At 39.7% G+C, this 23,238-nt stretch overlaps 1 protein-coding gene across 1 annotated transcript in view; it reads right to left on the bottom strand.

Moving 5' to 3' along the window:
- The window catches only part of LOC140729476 (immunoglobulin superfamily member 22-like), a 70,736-nt gene that overhangs the window by 34,752 nt on the left and 12,746 nt on the right, over nucleotides 1-23,238 (bottom strand). The window contains exons 5-11 of the mRNA XM_073049255.1: nucleotides 19,540-19,639; nucleotides 15,520-15,562; nucleotides 14,361-14,535; nucleotides 12,046-12,159; nucleotides 9,479-9,641; nucleotides 8,044-8,316; nucleotides 3,843-4,127 (exon numbers count right to left, since the gene is read on the bottom strand). Coding sequence (XP_072905356.1) covers nucleotides 3,843-4,127; nucleotides 8,044-8,316; nucleotides 9,479-9,641; nucleotides 12,046-12,159; nucleotides 14,361-14,535; nucleotides 15,520-15,562; nucleotides 19,540-19,639 — 1,153 coding nt within the window. The remainder of the gene's footprint in view (nucleotides 1-3,842; nucleotides 4,128-8,043; nucleotides 8,317-9,478; nucleotides 9,642-12,045; nucleotides 12,160-14,360; nucleotides 14,536-15,519; nucleotides 15,563-19,539; nucleotides 19,640-23,238) is intronic.

A 23,238-nucleotide genomic window follows, 5' to 3' on the forward strand; every position in this document is an offset into this window, starting at 1 on the left:
CTCTATGATATATGGTCTATGTTCTATGCTCTATACTCTGTTATCTTGGCTATGCTCTGTGGTCTATGCTCTGTCCTCTATGCTTTATGCACTGTAATCTATGGTCTTTGCTCTGTGGTCTATGTTCTAGGCTCTATGCTCTATTATCTCGGCTATGCTCTGTGGTCTATGCTCTGTCCTCTATGCTTTATGCGCTGTAACCTATGGTCTTTGTTCTGTGGTCTATGTCCTATTCATGACATGGATGGTGGGGGTCCTTGAAGATGAATGCTGCTTTCCTGTGGCAGCACTCCTTGTAAATGTGCTCAATGATGGGGAGGGCTTTTCCTGTGGTGGACTGGGCTGAATCCATCACTTTTTATAGATGTTTCCATACCAGGCCTCATCAGGACACTCCTCACTGTGCACCTACAGACGTCTGCCAAAACTTTAGATGACACACTGAATCCATACAAACTTCCAGGAAATTTGACTGCAGCCTCAGTTCTGCCTTCTTGCCTAACTGTGGAAACCTCTTCCCCCTTGCTTAGTACGACTGACAGTTTAACAGCCACTCAGCATTCCACTAGATTGCCTGCCTGGAATTGTTTATCTCCACACAGGACCTGAGCCCAGAACATAATGACACACTCTAATGTCTGGTGTAAGCAGTGCCTCAGCATGCCCTACCTACAACCTCCTGATTTAATGTGGTGCACATGCATAAACCACCCTATTTACAAACTCCCATGTCTGAATAGACTTACAAATTTTTCCAATATCTCATGAATGTACCTCCATCCTGTCTTAATAACAAAATCTTCCTAATTATGTGCTCTCACTGATTCCAGGTTTCACTTATTCACCTCCACCCAGTCCTACAAACTTTATTCTCCCAATCACTTACACAATAAGCCATCTTATTGTGCAGTGTTAATTCCTCCTAATACCACATGCAGCCTCCTAAGCACCCTTTCAGACCTTTACAAATACACATTTACTTACATCCTTTCACACAAATTGCTATCATATTCTCTTACTCCATTTTGATGGTACAATTTATTACCTGACCATTCACATTTCTTAGTATAATTTAATTGCTTGCTATCCTAATTGTACATTGTCCTCTCAAAGTTTCATATTCTCCCAATCTTGCCTACTTCAGTAATATCCTTTATAATCACACAGATTAGCCCTATCCCAATCCCTTAAACAATCTCTGAGCACACGTACTCAACCTGCCTCACAGATCTTTTTTAGCTTATATCCACTTACGTGCACGTGTGTGTATATCTTGTGTATACTCTACTTAGATAGATAGATAGATAGATAGATAAATAGATACTTTATTCATCCCCATGGGGAAATTCAACTTTTTTCCAATGTCCCATACACTTGTTGTAGCAAAACTAATTACATACAATACTTAACTCAGTAAAAAAAAATATGATATACATCTAAATCACTATCTCAAAAAGCATTAATAATAGCTTTTAAAAAGTTCTTAAGTCCTGGTGGTAGAATTGTAAAGCCTAATGGCATTGGGGAGTATTGACCTCTTCATCCTGTCTGAGGAGCATTGCATCGATAGTAACCTGTCGCTGAAACTGCTTCTCTGTCTCTGGATGGTGCTATGTAGAGGATGTTCAGAGTTATCCATAATTGACCGTAGCCTACTCAGCGCCCTTCGCTCAGCTACCGATGTTAAACTCTCCAGTACTTTGCCCACGACAGAGCCCGCCTTCCTTACCAGCTTATTAAGACGTGAGGCGTCCCTCTTCTTAATGCTTCCTCCCCAACACGCCACCACAAAGAAGAGGGCGCTCTCCACAACTGACCTATAGAACATCTTCAGCATCTCACTACAGACATTGAATGACGCCAACCTTCTTAGGAAGTACAGTCGACTCTGTGCCTTCCTGCACAAGGCATCTGTGTTGGCAGTCCAGTCTAGCTTCTCGTCTAACTGTACTCCCAGATACTTGTAGGTCTTAACCTGCTCCACACATTCTCCATTAATGATCACTGGCTCCATATGAGGCCTAGATCTCCTAAAGTCCACCACCATCTCCTTGGTCTTGGTGATATTGAGACGCAGGTAGTTTGAGTTGCACCATATCACAAAGTCCTGTATCAGTTTCCTATACTCCTCCTCCTGTCCATTCCTGACACACCCCACTATGGCCGTGTCATCAGCGAACTTCTGCACATGGCAGGACCGAGTTATATTGGAAGTCTGATGTGTACAGGGTGAACAGGACCGGAGAGAGTACGGTTCCCTGCGGCGCCCCTGTGCTGCTGACCACCGTGTCAGACCTACAGTCTCCCAACCGCACATACTGAGGTCTATCTGTCAAGTAGTCCACTATCCAATCCACCATGTGAGAGTCTACTCCCATCTCCGTTAGTTTGTGCCTTAAGATCTTGGGCTGGATGGTGTTAAAGGCACTAGAGAAGTCAAGGAATGTAATCCTCACAGCACAACTGACCCCCTCTAGGTGAGAGAGTGATTTGTGCATCAAATACGTGATAGCATCCTCCACTCCCACCTTCTCCTTATACGCAAACTGAAGAGGATCCTGGGGTGCCTGGTTTGTGGCCTCAGATTCTGTATTATCAGCCGCTCCATGGTCTTCATCACGTGCGACGTCAAGGCAACAGGTCTGAAGTCATTCAACTCCTTTGGTTGTGGTTTCTTCGGTACCGGGACAATACAGGATGTTTTCCACTGTCTGGGTACTCTTCTCTGCTCCAGGCTTATCTAGTGATGCTAACTTATTAATCCTAGTACTTACTTACTCTTCATTTTCTTCTGCATCTTCCTTTAAAAGTTGTGTGAGGTGAGTCATTCTTTTAGATGTCCATTTCCAACTGTTCACCCCTGAGCTATTAATACGATTTGTATTTCCAACTTCAGCACTGCCATTAACACCCCTACAAAGAATCCAGCTCTCTGTCCTTCCACACTCTCAAACTCTACCTTCTCTCTTAGTAGTTAATGACAAACTTCTGGGAAATATTATGATTCAAAGTTCAAAGTAAATTTATTACCCAAATACGTACATGCCACCAAATACTTTTTATTTCTTTTCTTGTAGACGTCCACAGTTGATCAAACAACTGCAATAGAATCAATGAAAAACTACACACACAAAGTTTGACAAACAACCAATGTGGAGCGATTGGAACCACACTCCCATTCCTGGAGGACAGTTACATAAGTAAATAACTCAGTTACAGTTTGGTTGCAGGTGAATTAGTGAATGTTGCTGTTTGGTAGTTTTGAAGTATGGGGTGGTGTGAAATCATACTCATTATCAGATGTCTAAATTACATGATATCAAAATAGAAGTTAGGCTTATTTTCTCTGGAAAACATCAGACTTCAAACTGAACTAATTTGGATAGGAAAGGTTTGGAGTGAACAGGCCCAAACTTGGGCAGATGGGACTGGCTTAGATGGGCATCTTGGTCAGCATGGAGGGTTGGGCAGAAGAACCTGCTCCTGTGCTGTATTTCTGAATGGCTCTACGACCAATTCATAGGCTCAGTTTTAAAGGGATTGCCGTTCCAAATTGTTCATGCCAAAGAAAATTTCAAATATTGAAGGTTGGTGTAAAAATGAGAAAATTAGAAAGATAAAAACAATTAAATGTAATTTCTTTACCCAAAGAATAAATGAGCTGCAAAAATGAATTACCACAAAGGCATGGCAAAGTGAAAGGCGATTTACAATTGGAAGCAGTTCTATATCAATTTAGAAGCATAATTTATTCATAGGGAGCACAATTAAGATGAAAATGTGGGTTGGTGAATTTTGTTTTTATTGCAAAAGGAATGATCTTTCCTGAGTTATGTGCTTACCAACAACGTTCAATGTAGATGAGCAGGTGTACTCTCGCTCATCATCGCTTTGTGTGGCAACAACGGTGTATTCTCCACCATCATCCAGCTCAGCGTCATCAATAATCAATTCGACCCGTCTCCCTTCATGTATTGTGTTGTACTTTGGGGACCTAGGAATTTCTTTACCATTCTTTAACCACTTGATTCGAACATTCTTACAGCTCAGTTCGCACTCCAGACGGGCTTTACCTTTCTCCTTCACACATACATTTTTTAAAGCACTTGGGAACTGGATGGGAAGCCCTAGAGGGGGAATGGGGAGAAAAACAAGTATCATTCACAGTATATTCAGTCTCACCACAGCTAGACGTTACCTGTTGGCTACAGAAAATGCTACAAGGGTGTTCTCAAAACTAATGAAGAAGCCTGATATCCCCAATGATTTCTGGAAATCAATATCCCATTACTGCTTAAAGTAGAGAAACATGCAGCATGGCTTTGGGTGATGAGTCCATTCATCCACAGGTAAATCATGGAAGCTGCAGATCACTTCCCAAACAACGCCTTTACATATCCTGCCGAGCAATTCCTACCCCTATTTGTGACAATGTTCTTTGGATCACACGTTATCTTCAGCAGCCACGTTAAAATCTACAGACTAGGATAGGAAGCAAATAAACCTCAATATTGAAAAGCCAACACAAAGTGAACATCCCCATATGATATAAAAAAAATTTGGAGTTTGAAAATTGGTTATATGTACAAATCTATAAATTTCTGATCTTAAAATTAGTCATTCTATATTCTGACGTGGCTCCTTTCTTCTCAGGTAGCCCAGCTGATCTAACATAGTTTCATTCCATTTAGAGTACTGTCCATTAGGGGGCTCATGAGAAATTATTTCTTCGCTGGCTCCTTCCTCTTGCCCTAGATTCTGGTATTGCTACTGAATTCATGTCAAGAGGCCACCCTAAGCCTACCAGACAATGCCGTCAAGTTCTTGGAGCCTGTAATAGTACATATCACCACTAGCTGGAAGGACCACCAAGTCATTGACTGATGCTTATTCCATAACGAGTCTATAATGAAAGTTATCCTTTGCTTGAAGGTTTACAAAAAGATGGAAGAAAAGGAGCAGCAAGAACAGCTAGCTAGACAGAGTTTGTCAGCTATCTTTGCACATACTTCCAGGTTATGCATCATAACCTGAAGTCCCTTAAGCCACCTTGATTACACTTGGTCCTGGAATTGTTTGGGCCAGGACCATGTTAGCAGTGCATTTTCTAAATTCTGTAGACAGCACCTTTACTTATTTACCTTAAGACGTGATGTATGTGCTACACTGAGATTGTGTATGTTCAGAAGACCATGCTACAAAAGCACAATATCTACAGAAATATCCAATTCTTTGACTTTAAATGGAACTATAACCATGTTCTTTCTTATCTTATCAAGGTTTCACTTTCTGTAAGAGGGACAAAATAGCAAAGTAATGATCATTTTAAGATAATTGGAAATTAAGGAAACAGACTTTTGAAAAATACCAGAAGGCTGCTTTCAACAGTTTTCACTTTTGCCTGTGCAAACACATTGGCACACTGATACTTCTTTAAACGATGAAGCTGAAAGGCCCAGCAGAGCACAAACATCAGTGCACTTGACTTTCTCACAGTGGCAAGAATTTAGAAGTCACTCTTTCAAGCCAATGAAGAAAAATCCAACCGTTTCATTGTCAATCTAACTATCCTTGTAGTAGTCCATCAATAACTCATGAAAATCTCCTGTGTCATGTTATCCTGTCGTTTGCTGAACATGTGCTGACTGGAATCACATTGGAGCTTATGTTTCTTCCACTCAAACCTCAAAACTGCAGACTATGAAGCTCTTGGACACATATAACCAACAGAACTCTCTTGGAGATCAGCATTGCTTCTTAATCATTTAAAAACAGACTTGAGAACATGGTCCAGCCTTTTTAGTAATCTATGAAAAGCTAAATGTATTTTTTGAACTTCACTGCTGATGAGTACATGACACTGATTCCATCATTATAAACGCTCAAATTTTTCAAGCCAGAAGCCAGACTGTTTCTCTGGAGACATTCTTGCATGAACTTACACTGAAAGACCATATCTTTAGGAACCTAACTTTATGAGCTGAACATTCAACGACATCTTTAATGGGGTTCAATATTATGCTCATTTGTACTTCCACAATGTTAAACACAGGCAGAAGTTAATATCTTTGTATAATTTTGATCACAACAGTCTAAAATATTGTGAAAAAGCTGGGTATCACAAAGCAATCTATATTTGCTGCACATCACACAATCCACTTCCAAGGTCTGCAGTCTTCAAAAGTGTACCTCCGTCTTATCTCACTTTAATACTGATTGACACCTCCCAGTCAACTTGCCTCTGCATTACATATAACTGGGTCTCCACAAAGCTTCAGTTATCCTCCAGTATTTGCTCGTCCTTATTAACCCAACTGCAGATTAGTTATTCCAGACTAGCAGCAATTCATCATTACAATGTCTTTGAGTTGATATTTACTGTACATATTACTCCCTGAACACAGGAAAGCAAAACTTTAGAACTGCTAGTGAATTGCATTATCAATATTCTACATGGCCAAACCAGGTATGTCTTCAAAGCAACCACTGCTTCATTGGCAAAGTTAGCAAACATGAGTCTATGTGCCTGCTCCTTGCTCAGCAGAACATCATCTACAGTTGCAGAACCAAGCAACTCCAGAACAACTTTCAACAATGATGTGCTTAAGTAACTCCGTATGATCTCAGCACATTCAGACACAGAGGCCTCTACAGGGTCATCCGAAGTTGTTGTTGTCTTTTTTAAATGTCTCTTTTATGATTACAGACCCCTACTGGGCATTAAGAATTCAAGTACTGCAGGCTTATCCCATCCGTTGGCGAGCTGCTCGTTGGCGAGGAGCTGGGCTAGGAACAGACCATGTTGCTGCCTGCTATGGGAAGGCGTTGATGTCGGTGTGCCAAGGCAGTGTGCAGTCTAACAGAGAGTGATTGTCTTAGTTGCTTTTCTTGTGATCGCGAGACCCTGCTGGACACTGGTAATGTGGAATTCCGCAAGTTCAGTTCACTGGACCATTGGTGGGACCAATGGCGGGGGAGCTGTGTGGCCTCAGTTATAGCACAGACTAGCTCATGCCATGATGCCTCTTGTTTCTGCCATGCAGGAGACAGTGTGGGGCGGCATCCATGTTGCCATCCTTGCTGCCCTCCAGTGTTCATTCGGTGGAAGACAAGCTGGGTAACGGGATTGTTCTTGCTGACAGCATCCATAAACGCATTGACTTGGGCCATGTTATATTTTTTCGTCTGACTGCATGTTTACCGCTGTCTTACATGGGTGATATGAGCCTTGTGCGTATATGACTGTTGGTACTGTGTTTTGCAGCTTGGCCCCAGAGCAACTCAGTTTCATTTGGCTATAAACTTGGGTATTTATGTATGGCTGAATGGCAATTAAACTTGAACTTAATTAGCACAAAATCAGTTCTTGTGAACACGGTATTATTATCACTTGTTTTCCACCAAGACATTGAGAAAAAAATTACTTACCTGCTGACAATGCACATGTGCTGATACATAAGGAGTAGAATTAAAACATAGTCTCAGGTAATCAGGTGTGAATTCATAGGGCCAGTCGAATGCATCTCCTCAATACTTCCAGCCTGGCTTGTTCACATTGATTGTGTTCCTAACAGTTCTCAGGTGAAATGCATGCCCTTGTACTTCCATGGACTGATGCTGGGGAACCTCTTCTAGGATCTTGTTTTCTCAAGCCCATTTGTAATCATGAGCATTTCACCGTTGCAGGAAGAAAAAAATGGTAAGAGAAACCAAGCCAGATTTTTTAATGATTGTTGTTTGCAGGCTTGACCTTTGGGTTATGTTTTACTGATCGAAACCAGGTAATTAAATAACTGATAACTGTGTGTGTGCACAATGTACATTACTCATCAAAATCTGGACAATGAACAATGACAGAACTAGATATATCCAAATTAAACCAGTTACAAAATAATAGCAGATCTTATCATTTTCAGTAAGGTTAAGGGCACCATGCTTTGCATCCCTCGTACTCTCAGTACAACCACCAGGAGGAGACAGAGGAGTATGTGCAACAAGGGCTTTCTCTCTTAGGAACTCCACCTGTTCTCTTTTAAAACTTACGGTCAATCTGGAGTTCAGATGAAGAGACTATGTCTCCTGCAGAAAAGCTGTATTCGCCAATGTCACTTGGCCGAACATCTTTGATTTTCAGGGTGTGTGTCAGACCATCCTCTGACACAATGATATCATGTTTGTCGTCTCGTTTCACCTCAATACCGCGGAACTTCCAGCACACATTCGGCGCACTCTTACTGAGACGGCATTCAAAGGTCCCTGTTTGTCTCTCCACCACCTTTATAGGTTTCAGCTTCACTCCAAACCGAAGTGGTTCATCTGTAAGAGAAATAATTTTAAAACAACAATGGTAAAGGAAGACAACAAAACTACGAGCAGTTCAGTTCTTGATAATGGTATACATCAACAGGATTGAAAGTGCATTTTAACACTATGCCTATCGCTTTCTGCTGCAAGCCACGCATCATTTTGACTTGGATCGATTGCTGGTCCTTAGTCATCAATGGATCTGAATTGTGGAATGCAACAGTACCATGGAAATTCCTCCATTGGAGGAATTACTGCCTGCTTATCAATAACAATTAAAGTACATAATAAGTGCTTGCCTTTCTAGCAATGCCCTGATCCTAAAAATACAAATAAATAGAAATATAGTCACTTTTGTAACAACAGCAAACTTCTGCACACTTCCACAAAAAAGTATTCAAATAATGGCCAGAAAACCTCTTTTCACAATTTGTGGGTAATTATTGGTTTAGAGAACACATAGAACTACCCTGTTTTCCCTTTAAAATAATCCTGAAAGATCCACATCGTCTGTCTGATGGCAGTTTAAAGTTTCAAAAGGGAGTGGAAGACACATCTATATTCTTATCATTTGAAAGACACAGCAAAGCCAAAACTGACCCAGCATTGGAGAACACAGGCAAAAAAGTTAATAAAGCCAGGTAACTGGAGGCTAGACTACTCGATACTTCTTTACTCAGAGAGTGGTAGCTGTGTGGAACGAGCATCCAGTAGAAGTGGTAGAGGCAGGTTGGATTTTGTCATTTAAAAAAAAATTGGATAGGAATATGGACAGGAAAGGAATGGAGGGTTATGGGCTAGTGTAGGTAGGTGGGACTAGGTGAGAATAAGTGTTCGGCATGGACTAGAAGGGCTGAGATGGCCTGTTTCCGTGCTGTAATTGTTATTTAGTTATATGGTTAAAAGCAGGCGTCAACATGGGGAATTAGGGCCAATGGAAGTTGTCGTAGCCTACTATTCCTCTATATGATAATTCTTTGAAACAGTAACTAAGGTGAACAGCATGAAAATTTGTAGGGACATAACCCGCTCCTCATCTCTTACTTGTGGAAGCAGTTGTTAATCGCAGTCCATGTGATGGTGGTGTAGCAATTGGAGCTTTTATCAAGCAAACCCCACATATTTTTACAGACATTCATGCAGAATAAATTGCTTATTTACTTGCATAGCATACCTTTCACTTTTAGGTTTACAGTGAAATATTTGTCTCCAACTTGCAAGGTGTACTGGCCAGAATCTTTCTGATTCAAGTTTTTTACAGAAAGCATAAACTTTGTTCCCACTTGTTTAATTTCAAACTTTCCAAGTGAGAACTGTGTCTTTAGTGGATTGCCATCCTGCGAAACAAAAAAAAGGAGATTGCTCTTTTTTGTTATGTTACTAACTATTCCAAGATCACGTCTGTATTAACTGAAGAAGTGAAATAATTCAGTATGCATTCCAAACTAAAATCCACAGAAGAGAAAAAGCACATTCAGAAGGCCATAAATAATCAGTAAGTCATACAAATGTAGAGAACACCCAATTGATTTGTCTGCTGAGTATTGGAACTTTTAATGACGAGCTACTGGAAAGTGATTAGAAGCAGGAACATTGATAGCTTCTCTCTCTCCTGCATGAGTAATTATAATTTCTGCTGAAACTCAGTTAATTAAAAACATTCTAAGATTATAGCCATATCTTCTTCCATGCATGGCTCAGGACTATATAAAGCATATTCTTACTCAAAATGACCTTGCCAATATACCTGCTGTGTTTTCTAATTATCTACAATGGTTCAAAGATTCAAAGATTCAGATCCAATTGGTGGAGGCAGATACGATAGGGTTTTTTAAGAGACTCCTGAATAGGTACATGGAGCTCAGAAAAATAGAGGGCTATGGGTAACCCTAGGTAATTTCTAAGGTAAGGACATGTTTGGCACAGCTTTGTGGGCCGAAGGGCCTGTATTGTGCTGTAGGTTTTCTATGTTTCTATGTAATTAGATCATATTTACTGTCACAGTATATTTGGTAATAAGGCTTTAACAAAACTGCAAAATTGAATATTATTAGGAAAGGTTCTGTGAAATTGTACAATTTCAAGCTACTTGCAAAGCAAATAGTGTCACAGGAGCAAGGTTATATTAATGATTTGAGTGGTTATCAGCTATTCAACAGTGACTGATTTCAATGTGATGAAAAATGGGCCTGTTTTACAGTGGAATATGATCTGCTCTTTTGCAATACCTAAATGACTCTCTGTACTCTTCATCCTAGATCACAAGTCTTTCTCGGCCAAATTCAGACATTATATCTGATCCAAATCTATACAGCTTCAGAGGCACTAACTACTAATGTGGACACTTCACCACTCCAATTGGTAGTGATAGCAGAAGCAACATTAAAAGAACTGGGCTCTCAGGCCTATAAACATCTCTTTGCAAGTTAATTTCTCCGAGCCTCATCAGAGCAGTCTGAGGCTTGTCAAATAAAAAGTTCAAAGTTCAAATTTATTATCAGACTACATACATGTCACCACATACAACCCTGAGATTCCCTGTCTGTGGGAATACTTAGCAAATCTATAGAACTGTAACTGTAAACAGGATTAATGGACAACAAACTGTGCAAATGCAAATATAAATGGGATCCATAAACCACTGAACGTGTTATAATTGATCTACACAATTAAAAGCAGAGGGGGCCTACTCTGTCCATACTCATACACCTCAAAGTGATCTTTTTCTCATTCAGCCCCCTCAATTCTATCTGGTAATCTTTTATTTTCCACTCCATAACTGAATAATTTTCTTCCCATAATTCCTTCCACCATGCTATTCCCAACCTTTCATGCTGTTCATTCCCTTCCAGTACCAGTTGATGTTGATTTCACTCTATGCGCAGTTAAGTAATGGGAACATTGGTTTTAATGGAAGGGAGAACCAGCTACTCATGACTTTGCAGTAATCCTTGCACATGGGGTCTCAGTGGGAAAATATATTTTCAATGGTAAATTATCTGCTGCTTTTCACTCTCAATACTAAAATATGAATTTAATTTCTTGGTGTTCACTGAAGAGAGGCATCAAATTATTAAATTGCAGGGGATGAGTGGCAAAACCAAAGTTAATGATAAATGGAATTGCTAACACAAAAACAGATAGAATAGTTCAGCTACATGTTTCTTCTATGTTGCAGTTAGCTCTCATTTAAAATTTAATACCAAAATCTCTTCTTTAAATAATTCCAGTATTATAATTGTTATAAATTATCATCAAGAAACTCACAAATACACCTTAATAGTCCATATTTTGATTACATAACGGCTTACTTTTAATGCAGTAAACCAGACATGATAAATACAGGGATGTGTACATAAATCATGGGCTAGATGGAAGATTCTTATGTGTGCTAGCTCTGTATTGAAGATACTGTGGAAGATGTGGTAAATTTGGCCATTTCCAGGAACAGTTATTTATTTACCACTAAGCTCTAAACTACCACCATAAATGAAATGTACAAGCATTAAGAGTTTTTGGACTTGCCTAAGATGCACTTGGAGATTATGATGTAGGTAATTCCCTTAACTGGTCTGATTATCTTAATATTTAAGGATTTACCTTATAGCTCAATACCAAACAATTACCTGACTCATGCAGCAGCAGTGATCCAAAATGAGAAATTTGATGACATTATATATCCGATTTTTGCTTTCAATAGATTTTTGCAATGCTAATCAATATCCAAGAACCTTGCCTTACCTTCAACCATTGCATCTTAATGTTAGGGTCCTTCAATTCCATGATTGTTTCAAATGTAACTGTTGATTCAGCTTTTCCTTCCATATCTTCCAATGGCTTTAAAACTTTTACCATCTGTCAGAAGAGAGAGAGAGAGAGAGAGAGAGCATAAAACGGTAATGAGAAATGGTTGCTTTCAGATGAGGAATATTGTCGTTGAGGGCTTAATTTTCATAGTTCAGGCTAGGGCACCGTTTTGCAGCCCAAGCTTAGTTACCACATTGTTTATGGAGTATTCTTTTTGTATCATGGAGTATTAATTTATCCTCCTTCAGCGTTAATTCAGATAATTATTTCCCTCCCTATAGTTTGAAACATGCTCTGACTTCCCTGAATAAGATTACTGATTTTGTGCCAAATTATCAAGGTGTAATTCTCATGAGAAATTTCCAATGAGTGGTCACTTTCATCCCGTCACTCTGGATTTATGCACAAGTTCTAGAGGTGATAAAAAGCACTGGAAGAGAAATTGGATATGCTGGAGCCAATAATGTGCTGGGACTCTTACTGTTGGTTATAAATGTTAACAACCTTAATGTGTATTTAGGGGGTATGGTTAGTAAAATTACAGGTTACACGAAAATTAGCAAAGTAGCTGATATATAGTAGGGTAACCTTAAGCTTTGAGCAGGGGTTCCCAACTTTTTTTATGCTTTGGACCCTATCATTAACTAAGAGATCCATGGAACCCATGTTGGGACTCCTACTTTAGTGTGATGTTGATCAGGTAGTAGGTTGGCAGGAAGATGGCAGATGGAATTTAAGTGTGAGTTGATGCACTTTGAGGTATTTAATAAGGGTTGTATATGTACTATGAATGGTAGGTCCCTACAAAATATTGATGAAGGAAAAAACTTGACATATATCTAAAGATCTCTAAAGATGGCATCACAGGTGGATAGATGGCAAAGAGAGTTTTTGAATGCTATCTTTCATTAGCCGGAGCACAGAGTAAAAGAGCAGGGAAGTACATTATAAAATATTAGATAGGAAGTAGATAGAATATTGCGTCACCATACCATAGGAATGAAATGATTGTACTGGAGAGAATACAGAAGTGATTTACCAGCAAGTTGTTTGGGATGGTATATCTTGGTTATGAAGCCAGCCTGGATAAGCTGAGAATGTTTTCCTCAGAGCAGAGGAGAGTGAGAGGGACCTGACAGAGATGTACAAAACTATGAGTGGCATTAGCAGGGTACATAGAAAGCAACTTCTACCCATGGCAGATGTGTCTAAGAACAGAAGTCATAGGCTTTTACAATGATCTGAGGAAGAATCTTTCCACCTAGAGATTGGTTGGAATCTGAAATGCACTGTCTTAAAAGCAGGTTGTAGGAGAAGCACCTCATATTCCATCTGGACAGTCTCCAATTTCCATTAACATTGATTTCTACAACTTGTGGTAACTGCTCCCCTCTGCTTCCCTCCAACACAGCATTTTTGTTTTCCTTTATTCTGGTTGCTCTCTCACCCCTTCACTTCTCCTCCCCTGCTCTCATGACCAGCTCATCACCTCCCTCCGGTACCCCATCTCCTCCTCTTTATTTCATGACCCACTGGACTCTCCTATCAAATTCCTTCTTCTTCAGTCCTTTACCTTTTCCACCTATTACCTCCCAGCTTCTCATATCATACCACCTATCTTCCCCCCTCACCCAGTCTCACCTATCACCTGCCAGCTTGTACACTTTTCCCTTCCCCACCTTCTTATTCAGGCTTCTGCCCCCTTCTTTTCCAGTCCTGATGAAGGATCTTGACCCAAAATGTTGACAGCCTATTTCCCTTGATAAATTCTATCTGAATCGCTGAGTTCCTCCATTTGGTGTATGTTGGCTCAAGATTTTCAGCATCTTTAGAATATCATATGTGGCTGTGTTAATAAACACCTGGAAAAGCAGTTGAATTGGCAAGACAGAGGAGGGTCTGGACCAGTTGTTGGCAAATGGGAATAGTATACAGTATAGATCAGCATAGACATGACAGGTCTGTTCTTTCAATACTCATCTTGCACTCTCAGCTACAAGTAAAAGGTTGCAGCCATAGTAGCAAACATTCATTCAGTTCTCACCTCTAAACTGCCTTCATTTTAACTGTTTTATTTTAAGGGCACAGCTTTTTTTAATGTGCTCATTTTAACTCAGGATTTCAACTTTTAGATTGCTTGAACAATTGGACTGGCCAACATTTGATCTTTCTCCTTCAACCTCAGTACCAACATCACTGCTTCTACCAAATGGCATGTTAAACTTCTCCAAAACTTATTTGCACCCTACCTCAGTCTCTACTTTTTTCTTCATTTCTTTTAAGCGTTTCAGCATTCCCCTAAAGTCAGTGAATCCATACTCCATGCAAATCTTCTCATAGTCCTTCTTATCTGCTTTCATTAAGATCTCCCACATTTCCTTTTCATCTGGGACCTTCCTTTCTTCCTTGGGAGCTGGGGCTGACCTGCAAATAAAATTCATCGCTAGTTTAAAGTATCATCTATTATTGCAATTACTCATGGAGTTTTGTCCACATGGTGCTTGTATTGTTGAGGGTGGAAGGGACAGGAGGTGGGGAGGAAAGTTGTAATGGTGCATGGGAACAAGGAGGTAGTGGAGAGGGGTCTGCAAAAACCATGTTTTCAAAAAAAGGTTCGAAAGTTCAAGGGTTCATTTACTGTCAAAGCATGTATCCATATACAACTCTGAAATCTGTCTTCTCCAGATAGTCACAATGCAAAATTAGTGAAATTTGCCTATTGTATGTCAGTCCCAACAGTTTTGTCAAAACTTTCTCATTGTGTGTGAGACCTACCATTCTTTCAGGATTTCAGAAAATTTATTCAATATATCCAGGAATGGGCCTTACTACATATCTTCTTTACATCATCAGATCTAGTAAAAGCGTTTGCTTTATTTATGCATGTATCCCAATCTAGGTGTCTCTCAGAGTATTAATATTCTTGTAATTCACTGATGTATACCTTCAAGGATTTTAATTGTTACCCCTCTTTGTACATCCTCTGTAAGTTAAAAATCCTCTGTACAGCACGTAGTTACTCATTTGGTTCCCACAAGACATGACACCCTCAGTAGTGATATTCATCATAGTTTTCACATTTACCCCAGTATATATAAGTACTGTTCAACATATTGCACGTTATTTTTCTCTTATCTGGGTCATAATTAAATATCAGACATTCCTTCTATCAACCTTATTTGCTCAGGGCATCCTCTGTCTATATACACACTACTTACCATACTTCCTTGCTGTTTGCACTCAAATATTGTTTCATTATTGTACTCCCAGTGTTTATCTTTCCAACACTCCAAGTAACACATATTCTCTGTATGTACTTCATTCTTGCTGTATATTCACTATACCTCACATGGTTACTTGACGTGGATCCTCCCAAAACCTCTCTGAGAAATATGCTGAAGCTCTTACCTTTTCTTCAACATTGTTCGGAAGTTAACTTGTTTATCTTGATCTGAAAAACAAAAATTCAATCTGCATGAGGGACCAGATGAGTTTGAACTAATTCATTCTAAATAATTCATTGGCATGATTAGTTGTCGTTTCTCAATACACCATATCAGCATCAAAAATGTACTGGAATTGAATTCAGATCTTCAGAACTGAATGAAGACATAATTGTGAAGACACAATTAACATGAATTGTTATAGAAAAGTAAGTTCTTCAATATATAAACGTTACTTTATATAATGAACTAGCAAACAAATCTGTTTATAGAACCCTCTCCCTACTTTGAAGTTATTTCAGGAAAGGTGCTCATTTTAAAACACTAACAATGGCTGGAGTCAGATCCCCTGAGAATGGATGTAGCTGACTTTGTGCAAAACAATCCAATTTCTGCAAGGTACTGTAACTACAACAGCTAGGCAATTAGATAAGTTCAACACAACGCCCACTATAGAAACATAGTCAATGAACATATGGCAACTGACCTTCAAGTGGTGCAATTCTTAGTGTTGGTAATGTTGCCATGATTGTAAAACACACAAAAGAGAATAATTGACCTGTCCAGAATAATCCCTCACATACTTAGACAATCTGGGCGCAGACAAACAATTACATTGGGCCTCCACATTCCCAGAGTAACTGGCGCTCCATTACTGTACCTTGCATAAATGAGCAATGAGGCTCATTCAAGAATTCAAGGCCTACTGTAGCAGTGGAGACACACCTCTCTGAAATCTCCCTGTAACTTGCAAAGCTTTTCTTCAGAGCTTCTGGCTGTGACAGCACCACTAATTTTTAAACTTACACCCAACCGTTTGTTTTTTCCCATTTATTTCAACAACCTGCAGGACTAGCACCAAGTCTAATCTATAACTTTTTTTTATTTGCTTGATTTTAGTCTTATTTAATTCTTTTTAAATGCGTGTGCATTTTTTAAAAAAACATTTTGATTAATTTAATTTTTAATCTTAAGAGTGCTTAAGATGGTTGATTTTTTTGTGAACATCAAAAATTCACAACCTATCAATTTAGATATTAAACAATTAAAAACTATCAACCCCAATCTTCCATTTAAATGGGCAGAAACTCCGAATTTCTAAGCACAGGCTGGTGTATTACATTTAGTGCCAAACCCAACATACGTGTGCTGTTCATGAGAGCTCCTCACAGAGTATGATAGGACAATACAGATCTCCCACTACTTACAATTAAAGATCTGCTGCTGAGATAATGACAGATTTAGGCCTGGCACCACCCCAACAGGAATATTGAAATTAAAGTGAAGAAGCTAACGATCGAGCAAAACATGGGTGAGTGGTTCTAAATTTCATTTTTATTTGTCTGGTTTTTAATGTGTGTTTGCTTCTAATGCGTTAATTTTGTTAATTTTAGTTTCCAATGTTCTTTAATAATGCTTAAATAGCCATTCATAGACATTCAATTGAAACAGCTATGGCAGCCAGTGAGTCTGTGGACAAGAATTCACTGGCTGTCAAAAGCAAACAAGAGTTAAGCTGTATCACTGACATACTGGAAACTACTGATTTCTGAGGGAAGACAACAGTGAGGTGCACACAAACAACAGTATACACCCAAAGAAGCAACAATTGGCTTGGGTAGCTTGTTTTTGGAGGGCCTGCCCATTAAAGTAAAGAGGATTAAAAATATTAACCTTGTCTTTGCTGGATGTTTGCATTAAGGAAGATGCAGACAACACTTAGACATGGACTGATATACACAAGTAACAAATGCTTCAAACAACTGCTGGTGTTTGCCTCCTAAATGTTAGCCTACAATAGAGTCAAAGTCAATTCAAAGTTTAAAGTTCAAGGTCAATTTTAATATCAAAGGACCCTACAGAAAATTCTGGCAATTCTGGACAATGTTTCTCACCCTCTGCATGCCACCTTGGCTGAACAGAGGAGCAGTTTTAGTAATAGACTAAGATAACTGCACTGCTCCAAAGAGCGCTATATGCCATTAGGCTCGATAAAGAGTCAACCAATAGCCAGGGAAGTGATGACCCCTCCTGTTAGACTGTTTGTGGCAACTTTTTTTTATTCTTTCTTACTTTTCTTCTAATATTTCTACATCTATGCACTTGTAGTGCTACTGTGACATTGTAATCTCCTTTGGGAACAATAAAGTATCTATCTCTCTATCTACCTATCAAAGTATGTACAGTATATGTTACCTTATGCTATCCTGCAGGCATTCACAATCGATAAAACAAAATACAGCAGAATCAATGAAAAACCATAAACAAAGACAGACAAACAACCAATATGCAAAAGAAGGCGCAATGCAAAAGAAATAAAAATACAAATAGAAACAAATAATAAGTAAATAAATAATATTGCAGACATGAGTTGTAGAGTCCTTGAAAGTGCGTCCATGGATTGTGGAGTCAGTTCAGTGTTGTGGTGAGTGACATTATCCATGCTGGTTCAGGAACCTGATGGTTGAAGGATCATAACTGTTCCTGAACCTGGTGGTGTGGGTCCTAAGGCTCCCGTACCTCCTTCCCGATGGCTGCAGCAAGAAGCCTGCATGGTCTAACAGATGGAGGTCCATGATAACAGATGCTGCTTTCTTGTGGCTGTGCTCATTGTAGATGTGTTCAATCGTGGTGAGGGCTTTTCCTGTGATGGACCATAGAACAGTACAGCACAGTAACAGGCCATTGGGCCCACAATGTTGTGTCAATCCAGCCAAAAATCAAATCAAAAACACCCAAACACTAATCCCTCCTACCTACCCCATGTCCAATCCCTCCATCTCCCTTACATCCATGTGCCTATCCAAACATCTCTTAAAGGCCAGTAATTTGTTTGCCTCTAACACTGGATCAGGTAGTACATTCCAGACATCCATCACTCTTTGAGAAAAGATCATACCCCTCACATTCCCTTGAACCTACCCCCTCTCACCTTCAATGCATACCCTCTGGTATTTGACTTTTCAACCCGGGAACTCTCTGTTCACACTATCTATGGCTCTCATAATCTAGTAAACCTCTATAAGATCTTTCCTTAGCCTCCAGCATGCCAGAGAAAACAACTCAAGTTTATCCAGCCTCTCATGATAGCACACACCCTCTAAACCCGGCAGGATTTTGGTAAACCTCTTCTGCACCACTTCCAGAGCCCTGAACTTCTTCCTACACTGGGGCGACCTAAACTGTACACAATACTCCAGATGCCGCCTAACCAGAGTTTCATGAAGTTGCAACATAACCTCCTGACATTTAAACTGAAAGCCTAGACTAATAAAAGCAAGCACTCCGTGAGCCTTCTTAACCACCTTATCGACCTGTGTATCCACTTTCAAGGAGCTATGAACTTGGATCCTAAGATCTCTCTGCTCAGCAACACTGCTAAGGATCTTGCCCTTGACAGTGTACTGTCTCCTTGCATTAGCCCTACCAAGGTGTAAAACTTCAGATTTATCTGGGATAACCTTTTGGGGTGATCCTATGTTAGATGACCTGCTGCAGGATCCAAAAGACAATTCCCCACAATTATTTTGGGAATCCCAGCAGGATTGAATTCGACTGCTGACTTCTGCCACAAAGGTCTATGTTGTATCAAGTGATGAAACAAACTGACAGTTGAGTAGCAATCTGGGACCATGAGAAATGCTGTGGAAAGTCAGTGAGATGGTACTGTGGAAATTGCAGTATTTTGACCCAATGATAATGAAGTAACTAAATTTGTCTGTATCAGAAATGTTGCAGGAAGAGAACCTGGTGTTAGTGTTTGCTGATTGTGCAAAATTTAATTCTATTTGCATGTCTTTCACAAATGAAGGAGTCCATGCCTTCATATTGAAAGATCAAGACAACATTTACTAAAATTTAAACAATTGCAAGATTATGTCTACCTTCAATAAACAAGTCTAATAGTTAACACCACAATGGCTGTTTAAGTAGTAATTCACACTGTATAAATGTTATCATACACTCTCATTGAGTTCATACATACTTTCAGTCACTGTCAAAGATATAACGTATATGCAGTCTGCATGAATGTTGGAAGCAATGCATTTGTAGGCATCCTCGTCATCTGGAGTGACATTATCCAGCTGTAAAAATCAGAATATTCATACATCATGCACAGTTTTATCAACAGAACATCGAAGTTTAATGGGAGGCATTCGATAAATAATTCCAATGAAGAAAACTCTAAGACTGGCCATGTAAAAGCATTGCTAATTCAGTATTGCATTTACCATTTCTGCACTTGGTACTTAGAGTACCCCTCTGCAACTGGATCCTTGACTTCATGACCAACAGACTGCAGTGAGGAAGGATAGGCAGAAAGACTTCCACCACAGTTACTCTAAACACTAGTGCTCCACAAAGTTGCAATTTCAGCACTCTACTCTACTCTGCACACTCATGACTCCATGGCCAGACTGTAGTCTAAGTCCATCGACAAGTTTGTAGATGATACTGCCATAGTGGGCCTTATCACAAATAACAATAATTTGGAGTAAAGGAAGGAGATAGAGAGCTTTGTGACATGATGTTATGACAAGAACCATCCCCTTAACATCAGAAAAGCCTGTCTTTGACTTCGGGAAGTGAGGCGGTGCACATGCTCCTGTCTACATTAGAGGTGCTGAGGTTGAGATGGTTAAGAGATTTCTGGGAGTATACATCATCAATAGTCTGTCCTGATCCAACCACGTAGATGCCATGGCTACAAAAGCTCACCAATGCCCGTACATCATCAGGAGGGTACAAAAAATTGGCATGTCCCCTTTAACCCTAATCAATTTTTATTGATGCACCATAGAAAGCATCTTATCTGGATGCGTGATTGCTTGATATACTAATTCTTTGCAATGAATGCAAAAAATTGCAGAAAGTTTTGGAGGAAGCTCAGTAGATCATGGAAACCAGTTTCCCATTGTCTATACTTCTCACTATCTTATTAATGCAGCTAGCATAATCAAAGATCCCACATGCCACAGACTTTCTCTCCCCTTCCCACTGCCATTGGGCAGAAGATACAAAAGCCTGAAAGCATGTGCCACCAGGCTCAAGGACAGCTTGATAATAAGACTGTTAAATGGTTCCCTAGTATGATGAAATGGACTCTTGACCTTATAGTCTAATTCAGTATAATCGTGCACTTTATTGTTTACCTCCACTGTACTTTCTCTGTATTTGTCTACATTGTCATCGTTTTACCTTGTTCTGCCTCAATACCCCGTGTAAAGATTTGATCTGTATGAACAGTATGCAAGACAAGCTTTTGACTGTACCTCAGTACATGTGACAATAATAAACCAATTCCATTTCCAATTTCAGTACTGCAAGCACCTCTGCAAACACACTACCAGCATGGGAGGTAAATTTTGCTGAAGTTGATAGACTGATAAGTTAGGAATTGCTTACTCTGGATGATACTTAACACCAGGCCACCAATTCAGATGACTCTTAACTAACTTCAGAGAAGCTTTTGGGGATCATTAGGAGGGGGCAATGCCTGTAACCCTTTCCAAATATATCCATATCTGAATGAATAAATAAATGCCTGCATTAACTTTAACAGTTTAAAAAGTCAAAAGCATAGAGAATTCTTAAGTTTTCATAAATTTTAATCAGTATATACCAAGCACAATAAGAAAGGAAGCATAATCATAGGGAGTGATTCTTGTGGTGGAAAGGAGGTAGATAGCATTTTGGTGGTAATAATCATTATTCAGTTAGGCATATACAATTCTATAATTTATCCCTGTGATTCAGTTGCAATTATGAAATTCTATAATTTAAAGAAAGACCAGGGTTAAAGTTCTGCACACAACAGTTTCCTTGCAGACATGGGGTTGCATACTGAGAGAGAAACCTCAAAAGAAGTGAGCTGGGGATTTTGGACTATACATAATTAGGCACCTGACAAGAGCCAATAGAAAGAAGTTAGGTTTAAGCAGAGCAGCATTGTGGGAGCAGTTATTGTATGAGTGAGCCAGGGTTAGAGTGGGGAATTCAGGCTTTTGCACATAGAAGATTCAGCAAGCAGAGGCAGCGGCTGTAGGTAGATTTATTTCATTTAATCTATCATTCTTTCTTTCTTATTGCACAGTTAGAGAAGTGGGGATACTCCTCTTGTGGGATGTGTGAAGACAAGGAGACCTCCAGTGTCTCTGATAACTATGCCTGCAAGAAATGCATCCAGCTGTAGTTTTGTACAGACTGTCTTAAGGAATTGGGGCTGGAGCTGGATAAATTTTGGATTATTTAGGAGGCTGATCAACAGATGATGCAGAGAGATAACTGTACTCAAGGTGCAGGACACAGCTAACTGGGTGACCATCAGGAGAGGAAAAGGGGATAAGCAGACAGTGCAAGAGTATTCCTGTGGCTGTTCCTTTCAATAACAGGTTATATAACTTCTGTTATATTTTGTAACTACTGAGGCTATATGGGTGGAAGTAAGGAATAAGAAAGGGATGGCCATGTTGATAGGATTATGTCATGGACCATTTACACATTCCGGAGGAAGATGTGTTGCTGTGTTGGGGCAAATTAGGGTGGATAAATCCCCAGAGTCTGACAAGGTGTTCTCTCAGACCCCGTGGGAATCTGCTGCAGAAATTGCAGGAGCCCTAACAGAGATATTTAAAATGTCCTAAATCATGGGTGAGGTGCCAGAGTTTAGGAGTATAGCTAATGTTTTTCTGTTGTTTAAGAAAGGCTCGAAGGATGAGCTGGGAAATCATGACCTCAGTAGTAGGTAAGTTGTTGGAAGTTATTCTAAAGGACTGGATTTAGAAGTATTTGGATAGACAGGAACTGATTAAGGATAGTCAACATGGCTTTGTGCATGGTAGGTCATGTCTAACCAGTCTTATAGAGTTTTTCAAAGAATTTACCAGAATAATTGATGAACGCAAGGCAGTGGATGTGGTCTAAATGGACTTTAGCAAGGCCTTTGACAACGTCCAGCAACAAGGTTGGTCTAGAGGGTTCAGTCACTTGGCATTCAAGATAAGATTGTAAATTGGATTAGACACTGGTTTCATGGGAGAAGCCAGACTGTTAAAATAACCAAGTAGTTAAACTGGAAAGAGTGCAGAAATATTCATGAAGATGCGGCCAGGACTAGAGGGCAACTCTGAGTTAGAGGGAGAGGTTGACCAGGCCAGGTCTTTACTCCTTGGAACATGGGAGAATGAGGGATATCCTTATGAAAATGTTTAAAGTTATGAGAGGTGTAGATAAGGTGGACAGTCTCTCGGGTTGGCGAGTCCAAACCTAGGAAGCATAGGTTTTACGATGGGAGAGGAAAGGTTGAGAAAGGACCTGAAAGGCAACATTCCCACACAGAAGGTGGGATGTGGGTATGTGGGATGAGCTGCCAGAAGAAGTGTTTAAGGCAGGTACAATAATATTATTTAGGAAGCACTAGGATAGGTAGATGGAGGTGTGGGGTCTAGAGGAATATGGGCCAACACAGGAATTGGAATGAGCTGTGTGGGCATAATGGTTGGCATAGACTTCATCCTATAAGATTTCTTTACTTTGATTTTAATTCTCCTGCTCTAATTTTCACTCTCCTTAATTCAAGCTCTTTATTTTCCAATCCTTCATTCTCATTGGTTGATAAAATATCCTACTGAAGAATCTGTTCTCTTCATTCCAGTTCTCGATTCCATTTTCCCTTGCTGTGCTC

Source organism: Hemitrygon akajei, chromosome 6 (assembly GCF_048418815.1).
Source record: "Hemitrygon akajei chromosome 6, sHemAka1.3, whole genome shotgun sequence".
Taxonomy (NCBI): Eukaryota; Metazoa; Chordata; class Chondrichthyes; order Myliobatiformes; family Dasyatidae; genus Hemitrygon; species Hemitrygon akajei.